Here is a 14,588-nt window from a genome sequence, read left to right as displayed (position 1 = left end):
GTTTGATATTGTCTATTTGTTTATTTTTGCTTTTGTTTATTTTGCCTGAGGATACATATCCAAAAAAAAAAATTACTAAGACCAGTGTTAAAGAACACACTGCATATGTTTTCTTCTAGAAGTCTATGGCTTCAGGTCTTATGTTTACATTTACATTTCAGGTCTTCAGGTCTTTAATGAATGTATTTTTGTGCATGGTGTGAGAGTAGTCCAGTTTGGTTCTTTTGTATGTAGCTGTCCAGTTTTCTCAGCACCATTTATTGAAGAGGCTGTCTTTTCCCATTGTGTATTCTTGAGTCCTTGGTCATAGATTAATTGCCCATAGAAGTATGGGTTCATTTCTGGACTCTCTATTTTGTTCCATTGATCTATGTGTCTGTTTTTGTGCCTGTACCATACTGTTTTGATTACTGTAGCTTTGTATAGTATTGTTTGAAATCAGGGAGTGTGATACCTCCAGCCTTGTTTTTCTTTCTCAAGCAATCTTGAAACTGATTGAAAATCTTGAAAAAAAATTCAGTTTTGGCTATTTGGGGTCTTTTGTGTTTCCATACAAATTTTTAAATTGTGTGTTCTAGTTCTGTGAAGAATGCCACTGGTATTTTGATAGATATTGCATCAAATCTGTAGACTGCCTTGGGTAGTATGATCATTTTAACAATATTAATTCTTCCAGTCCATGAACACAGTATATCTTCCCATCTGTTTGTGTTGTTTTCAGTTTCTTTTCTTCAGTGTCTTATAGTTTTCTGAGTACAGGTCTTTTACCTCGTTAGTTAGATTTATAATAAAAGTGGTGAGAGTGGGCATCCTTGTCTTGTTCCTGATCTTGGAGGAAATACTTTCAGCTTTTCACCATTGAGTATGATGTTAGCTGTGGGCTTGTAATATGTGGGCTTTATTATGTTGAGATAATGTAATTAACTTTTAATAAACTTGAGAATGAATTGATCCAAAGAGTACTGTCTTCAAAGTAGGCTCCTACTTTGGATTTTCTCTAAAAAGAATAGTCACTTTTTAAATTTTGACACGTTTCCAAACTACCTTCCCAAGAGGTTTCACCAAATTTACATGCCCACCACCAGGAATACTTCATATTAATCCTTTTGATGTTTGCCAATCTGATAAATGAAAAAGTGTGTCTCATTTTCTTTCTTACAATTTTCCTGATTGCAACTAAGTAATTTGTATTTTTTTCTCTAGAAATTACCTGTTCATATGCACTTTACATGTTTTTCTATTAGGTTGTTATCTTTTTCTTAATTTCAATAATACCTTACATAATTTAGATAATATACTTTTGTTAAAGTGTTGCTAATATATTATAAATATATTTCCCTTTCTGTCATTTATCTTTTAATATTGTTTATAGTATCTTTCACTGGACAGAGGTTTTAATTATTACAGTCAAATTTGTCAGTCTTTTTGTTTACATTCTAGGTTTTATTTGTTCATTAGAAATGACTTCCCTACATAAAGTGCATAAAAATATTCTTCCATATCCTTCTTCTAATATTTTTATAGCTTTATTTTTACCATTAACCCTTTTAAAGCATACAGAGTTTTTGTTTTATTTTGTTTGCTATGATATAAGTTGTAAAGGACTAATTTTTCTTTTTCCCAAATTCTTAGCCAGTTGTCGCAATACTATTTATTTAAATTTATTTATTTATTTATCTATTAATTTATGGCTGCTTTGGGCCTTCGTTGCTATGCGCAGCTTTTTCTAGTTGCGGTGAGCGGAGGCTACTCTTTGTTGTGGTGCGCGGACTTCTCATTGTGGTGGCTTCTCTTGCTGCAGAGCACGGGCTCTAGGTGTGCGGGCTTCAGTAGTTGTGGCACACAGGCTCAGTAGTTGTGGCACACAGGCTTAGTTGTTCCACAGCCTGTGGGATCTTCCCGGACCAGGGCTGGAACCCATGTCCCCTGCATTGGCAGGTGGATTCTTAACCACTGTGCCACCAGGGAAGCCCCAATACTATTTAATAAACAATCTATTTCCCACTTTTCTGAAATGCTACCCTTACTGTAAGCTACTCTTAAATAATGAGTCTGTTTTCACTTCTTTTCTCGATTTTTTAGTGTGTTCCTAGGTCAGTACCACACCATTTAAATAACTGTATCATTACAGTATCATTTGAGATCTATTAGGGAAAATACTTCATAATTTATATTTCTGAAAAGTTTGGCTCTTACTATGATCTTTTTCCTCTTTCATGTGAACTTCAGAATCAACTTAGCAAGTTCCTTTAATATTGAATCATTCACTGTAGAAACACCATATGTCTTTTTATTTACTTATATCTTGTATATCCTTCATTAAAGTTTTGTTATTTCCTTTATCTCTGTTCTTAACATCTATCTTATTAGGTTCATTGTTAGCTTCTTATAGATTTTGTTGTTTTTAAGGTAATCCTTTTTCTATTACATCTTCTAATTATGCTGTGTAAAATACCTTTTTTTAAAACTTTATATTCATTTGAATGAATTTTGATGATTCTCAGGGTTCTTTAGGTAAATAATCGTATCATCTCCTCATATTTATTATCCTTACTTATTACATTGATTAGAACTTCTGGTTAGTGTGGTATTTGGCTAGTCACATACTTATTCTGTGCCTTAACTTCCTTATCTCCTATTTATTTTGGGACTCAAATAGGAGAGTTGATAGGGAAACTTTGATAATATGAAAGATAGGACATTTTTAAGAGTGTTATTTTTGCTTTTTTCAGTTGTCTGAGTTATCTTTTCAGTAGTTTAGGAACATTTACAGATTTGCCTTCAACTTACATGTTTCCTCATCTGTGTGATATTGATAATAAGAGTAATTAATAGGGTAAATATTATACATAAGTTGTCAACCAATTCTATTTTAACAACTTTGAGCAGAGCTGAAACTGTGTTCATCAAAGCATCTGAAACTAGCAGTGAGTACAGAGTTCTTGATCCTATCATAACAATACTAAAAACTATCAGAATTCACTCTCTAGTATTTAGCGATGCATGTTTACCACAAACTTTGACAGATACAAACTATATTTCCAAGAATTTGCTGGAAGCCTACAGCAGTCTGGCAACTGAAAGTATTTATCTTAATATGATTAAGGATGTTCATACCAGAAGTAAACCAAAGAAACATATTTTTGTGGAACTTACGTGGTTCAGAAGTAAAATAAGATGAAAGTTGGAGAATTATGTTTTGTTTTCCCATTTCAGACTAGGTAAAATATCATACCTTAAAAATCTAAATTTTAAATAATAGGAATACAAGGTTAATGATTTAAACAATTGTCTGTTTTCTTTCTAACGTTTACTTTGTTTTTAGGGACATTTAGGATTGATGGGAACTTCTGGAGAACCAGGAATTCCAGGATATAGGGTAAACATTTCTAATTGGAAATAAGAAGTGTATATTTTTATAAAAACATTCCATGAAGATGTCATCCCAAATATACAAACTCAGATTAAATTTCCTGATAAACCTTTCTAACATATTGAGGTCTCATGCCCCTGTAGAGTGAATCCTGTTCTTCTTTCAGAATAGTGCAATATCTAATAGTGTGGCCATGATGGTATTAGGTAGAGCACATACAAATGATATGGAGACTGTCTACTTACTTGTCCTTCTGCTAGGGCCATGAAGGTCAACCAGGACTTTCTGGGTTGCCAGGACCTAAAGGAGAAAAGGTGTGTATGAATATATTGACTTATTTATCATAAAATTAAACATTGAATTCGTGTGTTCTTTCTGAAAGTATGTATGGAAACATTTTCAAAGAATAAAAAAAGCACTTTAAACTTGGGAAGTATTATAAATTCTAGAAGAAAAATAAATATCAAGGGGCAAAAACTTAAACAAATTATTAAAAAGTCTTTGATAGGTTGTTTCAAGATTGAGGTGAAATGATATATGTTATAGTACTTTGCAATCTGTAAAAGTTTGTAAAACTAATATTAATTACTGAAAGCGATTGTGAGACTATAGATTAAATGACTATATACATTTATAGTAAAATTTTTTATGAATTAAGAATAACTGCAGCAGTACTCTTCTTGGTTTGTAGTATCATTGGAAAGCAGACACTTTGAGAAAATTAGTAAAGTGCTTTTTATGTAATTAAAGCAGAATGACACTTCCAAAGAGAACCATGTATGAATTACAACCGTGTATAAATTATCATGTGCTAAGTTTTGTAGATAAAAGTTCTTCATTTAAAAAAGATAAAACCAGATTGCATATTTTATAACATATTAGGAAATAATAGGCTTCGTATTTCAAAGTTTATTTTATTAATTTAGTTTTGTTTATAAATCATCTTCATCATAGGGTTATCCAGGAGAAGATAACACAGTCCTAGGACCACCTGGGCCTCGAGGTGAACCAGTAGGTTTTTCCTAAAATTATTTTGATGTTTTAAGATAAAACACAGTTACTACAATAGATTCACAACACCAATTACATCTTTTCAAGGAGTTTTATTTAGTTACTTTTATAACATGGTTTTATACAAGAGCACTATTTGCAGTAATCTGCAATTTTATAATCTAAATATATAATCAATTTTATTATCTAAATATAAAAACTTTATATTCAGGTCAAGAGCCTTAGCATAGTATAGAAGTTTAAAACAGTAACTTTCCAAATCTAATTTGCGGCATTAAATGCATGATAACAACTTTTTTACAGAGATTATCAAAAAATCACATACTCTAGACATTTAGGGCAGATACTTCTTTATACATCAAATTCAGATTTATTTCTAACGGATTTTTAAAAATCTGATCTGTATCCTTTCCTATAGTAGTTTATACACAGTTACCAAATGATTTCAAAACTCATCTAACCGGTTATTAGAGCCACTGTTCTTTAAAGATTATCAGTCTATAGTCTTCTAATAAACATTGTAAAGACTAGCTGTAACCATGATTTTTTTAAAGTAGCTATTTTATCTTTGATTATCTGAATAACTGTCTCTGTTCATGTTTGATTAAAACAATCTTAAAGGCTATATGTAAATTAAATGGGTAAAACAAAAATGCCTAGTTCACAGAAATAAATATAATTGGTTAAATTTTCCATATTTCACATGATATAATATAGGATAAAAGAATCCTAAAACAGAAGAATTCAAAATATATAGTCGCTCCTGATATTTTGATCTGACTCTTTGGAGATGGTTGAAAGGTATACTTTGTTTTAGAAACAGGAAAGATTCTAGAGTTTTTCTGATAAAATCAAGCCAACTCATATAGAGGCAAACTCATCTAATAAGAATATATAAAATTCTTTATCAGAAATGATCAACAAAATGAAAAGACACCTTCTGAATAAAGAAAATACTTTCAAATAATATAACCAATAAGGGGCTAATATCCAAAATATATAAGCATTTCATATAACTCAACAGCAAAAAAACAAACAACCCAATTAAAAAATGAGCAGAAGACCTGAATAGACATTTTTCCAAAGAAGACATACAGGTGGCCAACAGGCACATGAAATGTTGCTCAACATCACTAATCATCAGGGAAATGCAAATCAAAACCACAATGAGATATCACCTCACACCTGTCAGAATGGCTATCATCAAAAAGACCACAAATTACAAATGTTGGTGAGGATGTGGAGAAAAGGGAACCTTGTGCACTGTTGATGGGAATGTAAATTGGTGCAGCCACTGTGCAAACAGTATGGTGGTTTCTCAAAAAACTAAAAATAGCACTACCATATGAGCCAGCAATTCCATTCCTGGGTATATATCCGGAAAAAAAATAGAAACTCTAATCAGAAAAGATATGTGCACCCCAATGTCCATAGCAGCAATGTTTACAATTACCAAGATAATAAAAGCGACCTAAGTGTCCATCAACAGATGAACTGATAAAGAAGATGTAGCATGTGTGTGTGTATATATATAGTGTATGTGTGTATATATGTAGTATGTGGAGATTATTGTGCTAAGTGAAATAAATCAGACAGAGAAAGACAAATGCTCTATGACATCACTTATATGTAGAATCTAAAAATGAAACAAAATAGTGAATAGAATACAACAAAAAAGAAGCAGACTCACAGATATAAAGAGCAAACTAGGGGTTACCAGTGAGGAGGGAGGAGTGGGGAGAGGCAAGATAGGTTTAGGGGATTAAAAGGTACAAACTGCCATGTAAAAATAAATAAGCTACAAGGATATATTGTATGACACAGGGAATATAGCCAATTTTATAATTACTATAAATGGAATATAACCTTTAAAAATTGTGAATCACTATGTTGTACACCTGAAACTTACATAATATTGTATATCAAGTATACCTCAGTTGAAGAAAAAGAATTCCAAGTTACCCCAAAACTTATGTAAATTTAGGAAATAAATCATTAAGAGATGGAATGATACTTTTTAAATTCTTTATCAAATGTATTCTAGTCTCTCTAAACCTCTGAGAGACAAAAATATGGAAATTGTGCAGAAATATACAATGGAATATTAACTCAGCCATAAAACAGAATGAAATAATGCCATTTGCAGCAACATGAATGGACCTAGAGATTGTCATACTGAGTGAAGTAATTCAGATAAAGACAAATATATGATATCACTTATATGTGGAATCTAAAAAAAAATGATACAAATGAACTTATTTACAAAACAGAAATAGAGTCACAGATGTAGAAAACAAACTTATGATTACCAGGGGGGAAAGCAGGGAGAGGGGGGGCAGATAAATTGGGAGACTGAGATTGACATGTACACACCACTGTATATAAAACAGATATAACTAATAAGGACTGTACAGCACAGGGAACTTTTCTCAATACTCTGTAATGACCTATATGAGAAAAGAATCTAAAAAAGAGTGGATATATGTATATGTATAACTGAGTCACTTTGCTGTACAGCAGAAATTAACGCAACATTGTAAATCAACTATACTCCAGTAAATTTTTATTTTTTTTAAGTAAATGGTAAAATGTGGGCAAGTGAAGCATAGTAGTGCTTGTTTTCCCCAGATTCCTGTATTCCAGGGTCAAAGAATGTCACTGAAATATAATAAATGTATTAAAAGTCTAGTATAACAATGGTCATTTTATCTAGTAGGTGTGGAAATTAATCCAAGAATATTCTAAATAATTAAAGCAGAGTCAGAGGTTATTGTCTTTACATTATGTCTAATATCTTTATCCACACAGGAGTAAGTTAAAATTTATCCATTAATGGTCCATAATAAATTTTAGGATTTTGCTAATAATTTCAGTTTAAGTTTCTTTTCAAACAGTAGGTCCTAATATGTGATAATTGATTTTTCAAGCACATTTTAGAGTAGATAATTTGAACATCTTATCATATCAAAGATTTTATATTAGGAATGTTTAGAAAAAGTTAAAAGTAGAAGTTTATTAGTTTTTGCCTTAAGGATTAAAATGAATAAATGTAATTTCTTTTAGGTTAATTTATACCTTAATAATTAGAATTTCACAGAGTAAAGAATAAATAATATAATTTCTAATGAAGAATGGTAAAGTAGTATTAGCTATTAGATACTTTTTAAAAGATGATTAAAGATAATATTTTCTAATTAATGGAATTAATTAAGTGACTGGTCCTGCTTAAATTTTTTTCAATCATTTTAACATTAAGTAAAAATGCAAGTTATTTTGATATCTTATATAACATACTTTACTCATCTGAAAATTCACATTGTTTGGACTTCATTTTTTCAATATTTTTTCTAGTAGAATCATTATGAGATTCTCTTTAAATAATTCAGTGCTTATGAAGTTCTTGGTGTCACTAAAATACAATCCTTTGAAATTATTTAGTGGAACTAAACAAACTGTTGTACATTTGGTTTCATATTTTTAGGGAAAAAATATTCCACATTAACTGTATCATCTGCATTCACAAATACTTAGACCCATTGATTGTTTTTGCCTGTGATCTCTGTAGGGTCCCATGGGGGAACAAGGAGAGAGAGGAGAGCCTGGAGCAGAGGGATATAAGGTAATTACTGTAAATTTCACACCTTGCTTCTAAATTTGAATAGGGTTCTCTGTGGTTCTGCTCAGTTGCAAATGAAAATAAGCATCATTGAGATAATTAGTAATGTCTTATGTTTTGGATCCCAGAAGAAGCTCTTTGTATTTTCTGTTCCTTCTTTCTAAAATTACCATCATCTCCTTCCACTGCTGCTTCTTCTCATCATTCAGCTCTCAACCAAAATGTTACTTTCTGAGAGGCCTTCTCTAACTGTCCTTTCTGTCTGTCACTTTATATCTCATTACTCTATTTACTTTATGACATTTAATGCTATCTTACCACCTTTTTATACACTTGGGGTTTTTTATCATCTATATTCCCCCAACAAAACATAATATCCATGAGAATAAGACTCTTGTCTTTTTCATCATTATATCCCCAGTTTCTAGAACACAGAGTTCCTGGTATATAATAGAAATTCATTAAAAGAGTTGTCAAATGGATGGATAAATGCCATTATATTCTTATGTCAATTCTTATCCTCTTCGATTCTTAGAAGAATTTTAAGAGACCAGCTTTATCAGCTCAAATTATATTAGGCTATGTATAGAATTTATTCAGTGTCATTATTTATTAGCATACTTGTGTTGAGCGTATTCTGTATTCCTGCCCTATATCTCGTCCCTTTCTGTTTATAATGTCATATGCTAAACAAAATGGTCATTTGCTAACTCTCTCCCTATAGTTCTTGTCTTATTCTTTCACTCACAACATTCTCTGCCTGCTCAAAAAATTATCTAATCTTTACTTACATAAATCCTGTCTGTCCTTTATAATCTAATTCAAACTCCCTTTTCCCCTGTCTACACTAACAGCAATCTTTTCCTCTTCTGTAGTCCTATAGTATTTATTGTTGATGGAAGTCGTTCGGTACAAATATTTTACAATCTTCTGCTACTATAGTTTTTGCTAATTATTTTTAATGTGAAGATATCTTAGATTCTCAATTTGAATATGACTTTTTAAAAATTAATTAATTAATTTACTTTATTTTTGGCTGCATTGGGTCTTCGTTGCTGTGCGCGGGCTTTCTCTAGTTGCAGCGAGCGGGGGCTACTCTTCATTGCGGTGCACGGGCTTCTCATTGCCATGGCTTCTCTTGTTGCAGAGCAGGAGCTCTAGGCGCTCAGGCTCAGTAGTTGTGGCTCCCGGGCTCTAGAGTGCAGGCTCAGTAGTTGTGGCACACGGGCTTAGTTGCTCCACAGCATGTGGGATCTTCCCGAACCAGGGCTCGAACCCGTGTCCCCTGCATTGGCAGGCAGATTCTAAACCACTGTGCCACCAGGCAAGTCCTGAATATGACTTTTTTCCTTCTTGTACAGTGTCTTGTTTTGAGCCCTGTACATAATATGTATGTAAACATAATTCATTTTTAACAATGAATTGATGGGTTATTTGATCCAACATATACCTTTCTATGTAAAATTTCTGTGATCATGTCTGCAATGAAGACTTAGGTTGCCAGATTGAAGGGACAAGCTGGTAGGTAGATAATTATCATTAATACACTGATTTATCTCAGGCCTGAAATCTGAAAAATCAACTTTCACTTCCCAAAACTCTCTTTGAAACAAATGTTGAAGGTGGTTCTAAATGTTTGTGAAATTCTGGGTATGGCCATCTTATATTTTTTTCTATTTTCAGAGGAACATTTTTAAGAAGGTTTTATATGTACTGTCTCCAATTTACATAACATTTGTATCTACAGTGTTTCCTAATGCAAGGAATCCAAATAGATTTACTTGAAATTAGCTTTTCTTGGGGTTGAGAAACCAACCCACTGCTTCCAGCATAATTTGAGAAGTTTCTTAAACTTCTTTAACTTTTTCTGTGCATAACTTCTCCACACAGTCTCAGGAAAATCAGGTTCTAATAATATCTTCTTTTGGCCTCTACCAACTACAGTCAGTAGCTACATCAGCGAATCTATTGGCAAACAAACAATTAACTATTCTATTGGGAGAAGAAAAGAATCTCTTCACCTGGTTAGGAAAAGAAAAATCCTGCCGCCATTTTTCTAGATAGTCATACATTCTTCAGAAATCCTTCATCAGAGGAAAACTTTTCCCTAGGCTCGTTATGGAATCTGTTTTTCCTTCTTCATTCCATAAATAGTCCTGACTAAGTCTTCAATTGTGGATGTTTCATGAGCTAGTGTGAGCCACATTTTCCTTTCTGTCTTATTCCATCCTATTCCTTAGGCTTTAGGAGTCATTTTATCATTTGTTGATAGATCTATTTTAAAAAGCCATTTAGTGCCAGACAATCACAGTAACTTTATTGCTTAGACATCTCAAAGTCACAAAATACCTACACTTGTCCCCTTCCGTGTTTTTCCAAGCACAAGTTTGATTCATACAGGGGAACCATGCTTTATTTAGAGTTAGATTATTCTGTTGTAGCTTTAGGTGATATTGTTAAATGTTTGCTTTTCTATATGGGCATTGTAGACACTATCATTTCACTCTAGTAAACTGATGGTCAGAATTATTGTCAATCTTTTTTTAATTGTGCTAAAATGCACATAACATAAAATTTACCATTTTAACCATTTTAAATTGTACAATTCAGAGACACTTAGTGTTGTATATTGGCAATATTGTACAACCATCACACACTGCCTAATTCCAGAACATTTTCATCACCCTGAAGAGGAAGCCCCATGCCCATTAAAGTTACTTTCCTTCTCCCAACCTCTGACAACCTCTACTCTTCTTTCTATCTCTATTGATTTACCTATTCTGTATATTTCATATAAATGGAATCATACAATGTATAACCTTTTGTGTCTGGCTTCTTTCACTTTACATAATGTTTTGAAGGTTCATCTATGTTGTAGAATGTATCAATTCTTCATTCCTTTTTATGGTTGAATAATCACCAAGCTTTTAAAAACACTTTTATGTTCACAAATGTTCTTACCGTTGTGGTGAAACTCTTGTGGTGAATGATTATCCTCTTGCAGAAAAAAAAAAAATGGAACGGGTAATGAAAATTTTGTTCCCATTTGGCTATGAACAATTGAAAGACATTTTGTAATCCTTCCCACCATCCTGTGTTCTTTTTTCCTCTTGAAGAAAGTGAAAATCACAAAAGTGTCTTGCTCATTATCATCAGTAAATCATTATTAGGCATCATTGTATATGACACATTTTATGTGTTACATATAATTAAATCTCTGGTCCCTTCAGCATATATTTTAGTATCTACTATGGATTGGGAGCTATGAATGTAACACGGGGCACCCAAGACACAGTCCCTGACTCCATGGACATCACATACACAAGATAAGAATATTTAATCAGTATAAAAGCAGATATAGTGAAATCGCTGTCATCCAGAAAACTATACATCACATAGGTCAAGATAAATTCACTTGAGGCTTGAGAGAGAGTCAGAGGACATGGTATGAATAAGAATACTATAATGTCAACATTCACTTTTTAAAGGTATGAGCAGAAACACACAGATTAAGTCAGGCTAAACTAATGTGAGCCAACCCTAGAAATACACTGAATAAATTATGTACTGAGCTAAAGCCCTAGAAATACACTGAATAAGTTATGTACTGTCTTAAACTCCTTTTTACTTTGGTTTGGCAAAGGTCATAGAATTTTTTGCATACAATAAAATAACAACTAAATCCTCACTTGGCCTTCATTCCTTAGCATCAGACATACATATCCAAATAGCTATTGGACATCATCACAGAAAACACAGCATGTCCCAAACCATAGTATCATCATGCTGTCCAAATCTGATCCTCCTCTTTTTATGTCCTTAGTTCAGTGAATAGTACCACCAGACATCCGGATGTCTAGTAAATGAATCTTCCCTCTTTCTATCTCCCTCTGTCTCTCTTGCTTTCTCTTTCCTCCCTCCTCTCCCTCCTCTTTCTCTCCTTTCTCTATCCTCTCATTTCTCAACTTCAATTGGCCACTTCATTTGACCTCTTAAATACCTCTGGAGTCTATCCACTTTGCCCTACATTAGTTTAGGTTTTCATCGTTTTTTGCCTGAATTATTTTAGTAGCTTACTAACTAGACTCCCTATCCCCAGTCATAGCCCTCTCAAATCCATTCTCCACTTAACATGTTGTGTTAGATCAACCTCCATTTATTCTCCTATGCTGTTTCCTCTGCAGAACGCCTTCCTTTTACTTTACTGCCTGGAACACTCATCCTTTAAACTTCAGCTTATTATCACTTCCCATATAAAATCCTCTCCAAGCACCCCTTGGCCATCCAACTCATCTCACCACTAATATCATCAGGAAAAATCAGTCACTTCCTGTAATCTTGCCCACATAGCTTTATAATAATATTATAAAAGACCTAATATTTATAATTTTTACCACTGCAGAAAAACAGTCTGTCAATTTTTATTGGGGTGGAAAGGATCAAAGGAATTATAGTGAAGCTCCTAGAAAACAAGTTTGATTTTCGTAAGATTTGTATCCAAACATCACAAAGCCAAGAGAGGCAGTTGGCTATTCTACGATCATTCTAAAAAGGTCTCTGTAAAACTACAGATAGAGTGGTGGCAAAACCATAATAGGCCATGATGGTTTTAAGTTTTGTAGTTTACTCAGTATGCTTACTCTCACTTCACTTTGTAACCCCAGCTTTTCACCAATTGCTTCTCTCCTGAGCTGGGTTAATAAGTGACCTACAATAATCATATTTACTTGAACAAAGCTCCCTCTTGATTGACCTGATTCTGTTACTTTTGCTGACTCTGTTCATGTTCTGTTGGTAAAGGTCATGTGTAGTAATCGTCCTCTCTTTAGTTATGGCTGTGTGCTATATAGAAAGCTTTCCAAAATAACCTTTTTGTCTTGCAACTGTTCTCTCCCTTAAACAGGATTCATTTACTTTATCAGGAAGTTGAATCTTAAAACCATGAACATTTGCCTCACAGAATGCAAACAAAGAAGGCTTCAACTGATCTTTCTGTGAGAATAAATATTGTTAGCGTTAAGTATGTAATCCCTTCTTCTCCTAGCCCAGAAAAAGGAGATGAACCTAATAACTGTCCTTCCTATGGCATTCTTTCTGTAATACACAGGAAGAAAGGAATCTGAAGTGAAGAGGACAGTAGGGAAGGGGATAAAAGAGATTACGTGTGGAATTCTTCCTACATAACTCTCACCTGACATGCCCCTAGTTTGTTGCTAGTTTCTGTTTACACCCTTGAAAGGTATAAAAATGTGGTAGACCAGCATTCCTTCCTAGGAGAACTGGGGTGATGACAGATCTCCGAAGTCAGAATCACTTGATGTCTTGGCATATGCAGTAACGACTACCAGTCTTAAGCCCAGTAAATCTACTATCTAAATGGCTGTGACCTTAGTTTGTAAAAATGGAGACCATAGTACACTGGAAAAGGGTTGATAAAAGAAATTTGTTCTCAAACTCTTTATTCATTCGTTATGTGCTCTATTAGTTTCCTGAGCCTGTCATAACAAATTACCATAGACCAGGTGGCTTAAAACAACAGAAATTTATTCTCTCACGGTTGTGGAGGCCAGAAATCCAAAAGCAAGATATCAGCAGGGCTGTGCTCCCACCGTAGGCTCTAGGGAGAATCCTTTCTTGCTTCTTCCAGCTTCTGGTGGCTAACAACCTCCCTTGTGGCTGCATCACTCCTTTAGGGCCCACATGGATAATCCAAGATAATCTCCTTCTAAGATCCTTAATTTAATGATATTTGCAAAGAGCCTTTTCTCCAAATAAGATCACATTCACAGTTTCTGAGGATTAGGGCATAGACATCTTTTGATGGGCCACCATTCAACCTATATGGGAAAAAAAAAAACAAAACACTACACTCTTTCTCAGTCATCATTATATCCAGTGGCTATTATGTTCTATACTGTTTCCAAGAGAGACGCATAATCTCTATGATATTTAAATTGAATTTTGCAACATTTTGCTACCACTTTAAGTGATACTACTCTATTCTCTAAGTCACATGTCTTTATTTATTCTAATAATATAACCTTTTTTATTCATAGGGTCACATGGGTATACCAGGACCAAGAGGTGCCACTGGACAACAAGGGCCCCCAGTATGTTTTGAAAGCATTCTTTGTAATTCTGGCATTTAAAAACATTAATGTTAACATATCTTATTTGGTGTCTGCTTTATATGTGATTTCTGTTTTGGCTCCTATTAAAGGGTGAGCCAGGTGACCGGGGTGAACAAGGACTAAAAGGAGAGAGAGGATCTGAAGTAAGTTGAAATCATTTAAGACAATTTGTAACTTATTGCTGGCTTGAGAAAACAAGGGCACAAGGAGTTGCTGTTCATTGTAACTTAAATGATCATTCATTCTTTCAGAGCAAGAATCACCACAGGCCTCTAAACAGGGTGTTTGTCAGTAATTGTGCTAAAACATCATTATTGATTAATTCGTGTGTTTCGACTGCCATCCAAAGTTCCCTTCACCAGCAGACTACTCTGGCTTTGAGAAAATTGCCTAGAGTTGTCCCAGACTAATTGTCCTTCCTTAGGGTTTCAGGCAGAAATATCAACTAGCCTTAAAA

At 33.6% G+C, this 14,588-nt stretch overlaps 1 protein-coding gene across 1 annotated transcript in view; it reads left to right on the top strand.

The window, feature by feature from the left end:
• COL24A1 (collagen type XXIV alpha 1 chain) overlaps positions 1–14,588 on the top strand; it is a 396,587-nt gene that overhangs the window by 308,669 nt on the left and 73,330 nt on the right. Inside the window, exons 40-45 of the mRNA XM_027114231.1 lie at positions 3,326–3,379; positions 3,634–3,687; positions 4,328–4,384; positions 7,950–8,003; positions 14,057–14,110; positions 14,221–14,274. Coding sequence (XP_026970032.1) covers positions 3,326–3,379; positions 3,634–3,687; positions 4,328–4,384; positions 7,950–8,003; positions 14,057–14,110; positions 14,221–14,274 — 327 coding nt within the window. The remainder of the gene's footprint in view (positions 1–3,325; positions 3,380–3,633; positions 3,688–4,327; positions 4,385–7,949; positions 8,004–14,056; positions 14,111–14,220; positions 14,275–14,588) is intronic.

This window comes from Aethalodelphis obliquidens, unplaced genomic scaffold (assembly GCF_003676395.1).
Source record: "Aethalodelphis obliquidens isolate GAN/ISIS:26980383/991018 unplaced genomic scaffold, ASM367639v1 scaffold13, whole genome shotgun sequence".
NCBI lineage: Eukaryota > Metazoa > Chordata > Mammalia > Artiodactyla > Delphinidae > Aethalodelphis > Aethalodelphis obliquidens.
This window is presented reverse-complemented; position numbering and strand designations above follow the sequence as displayed.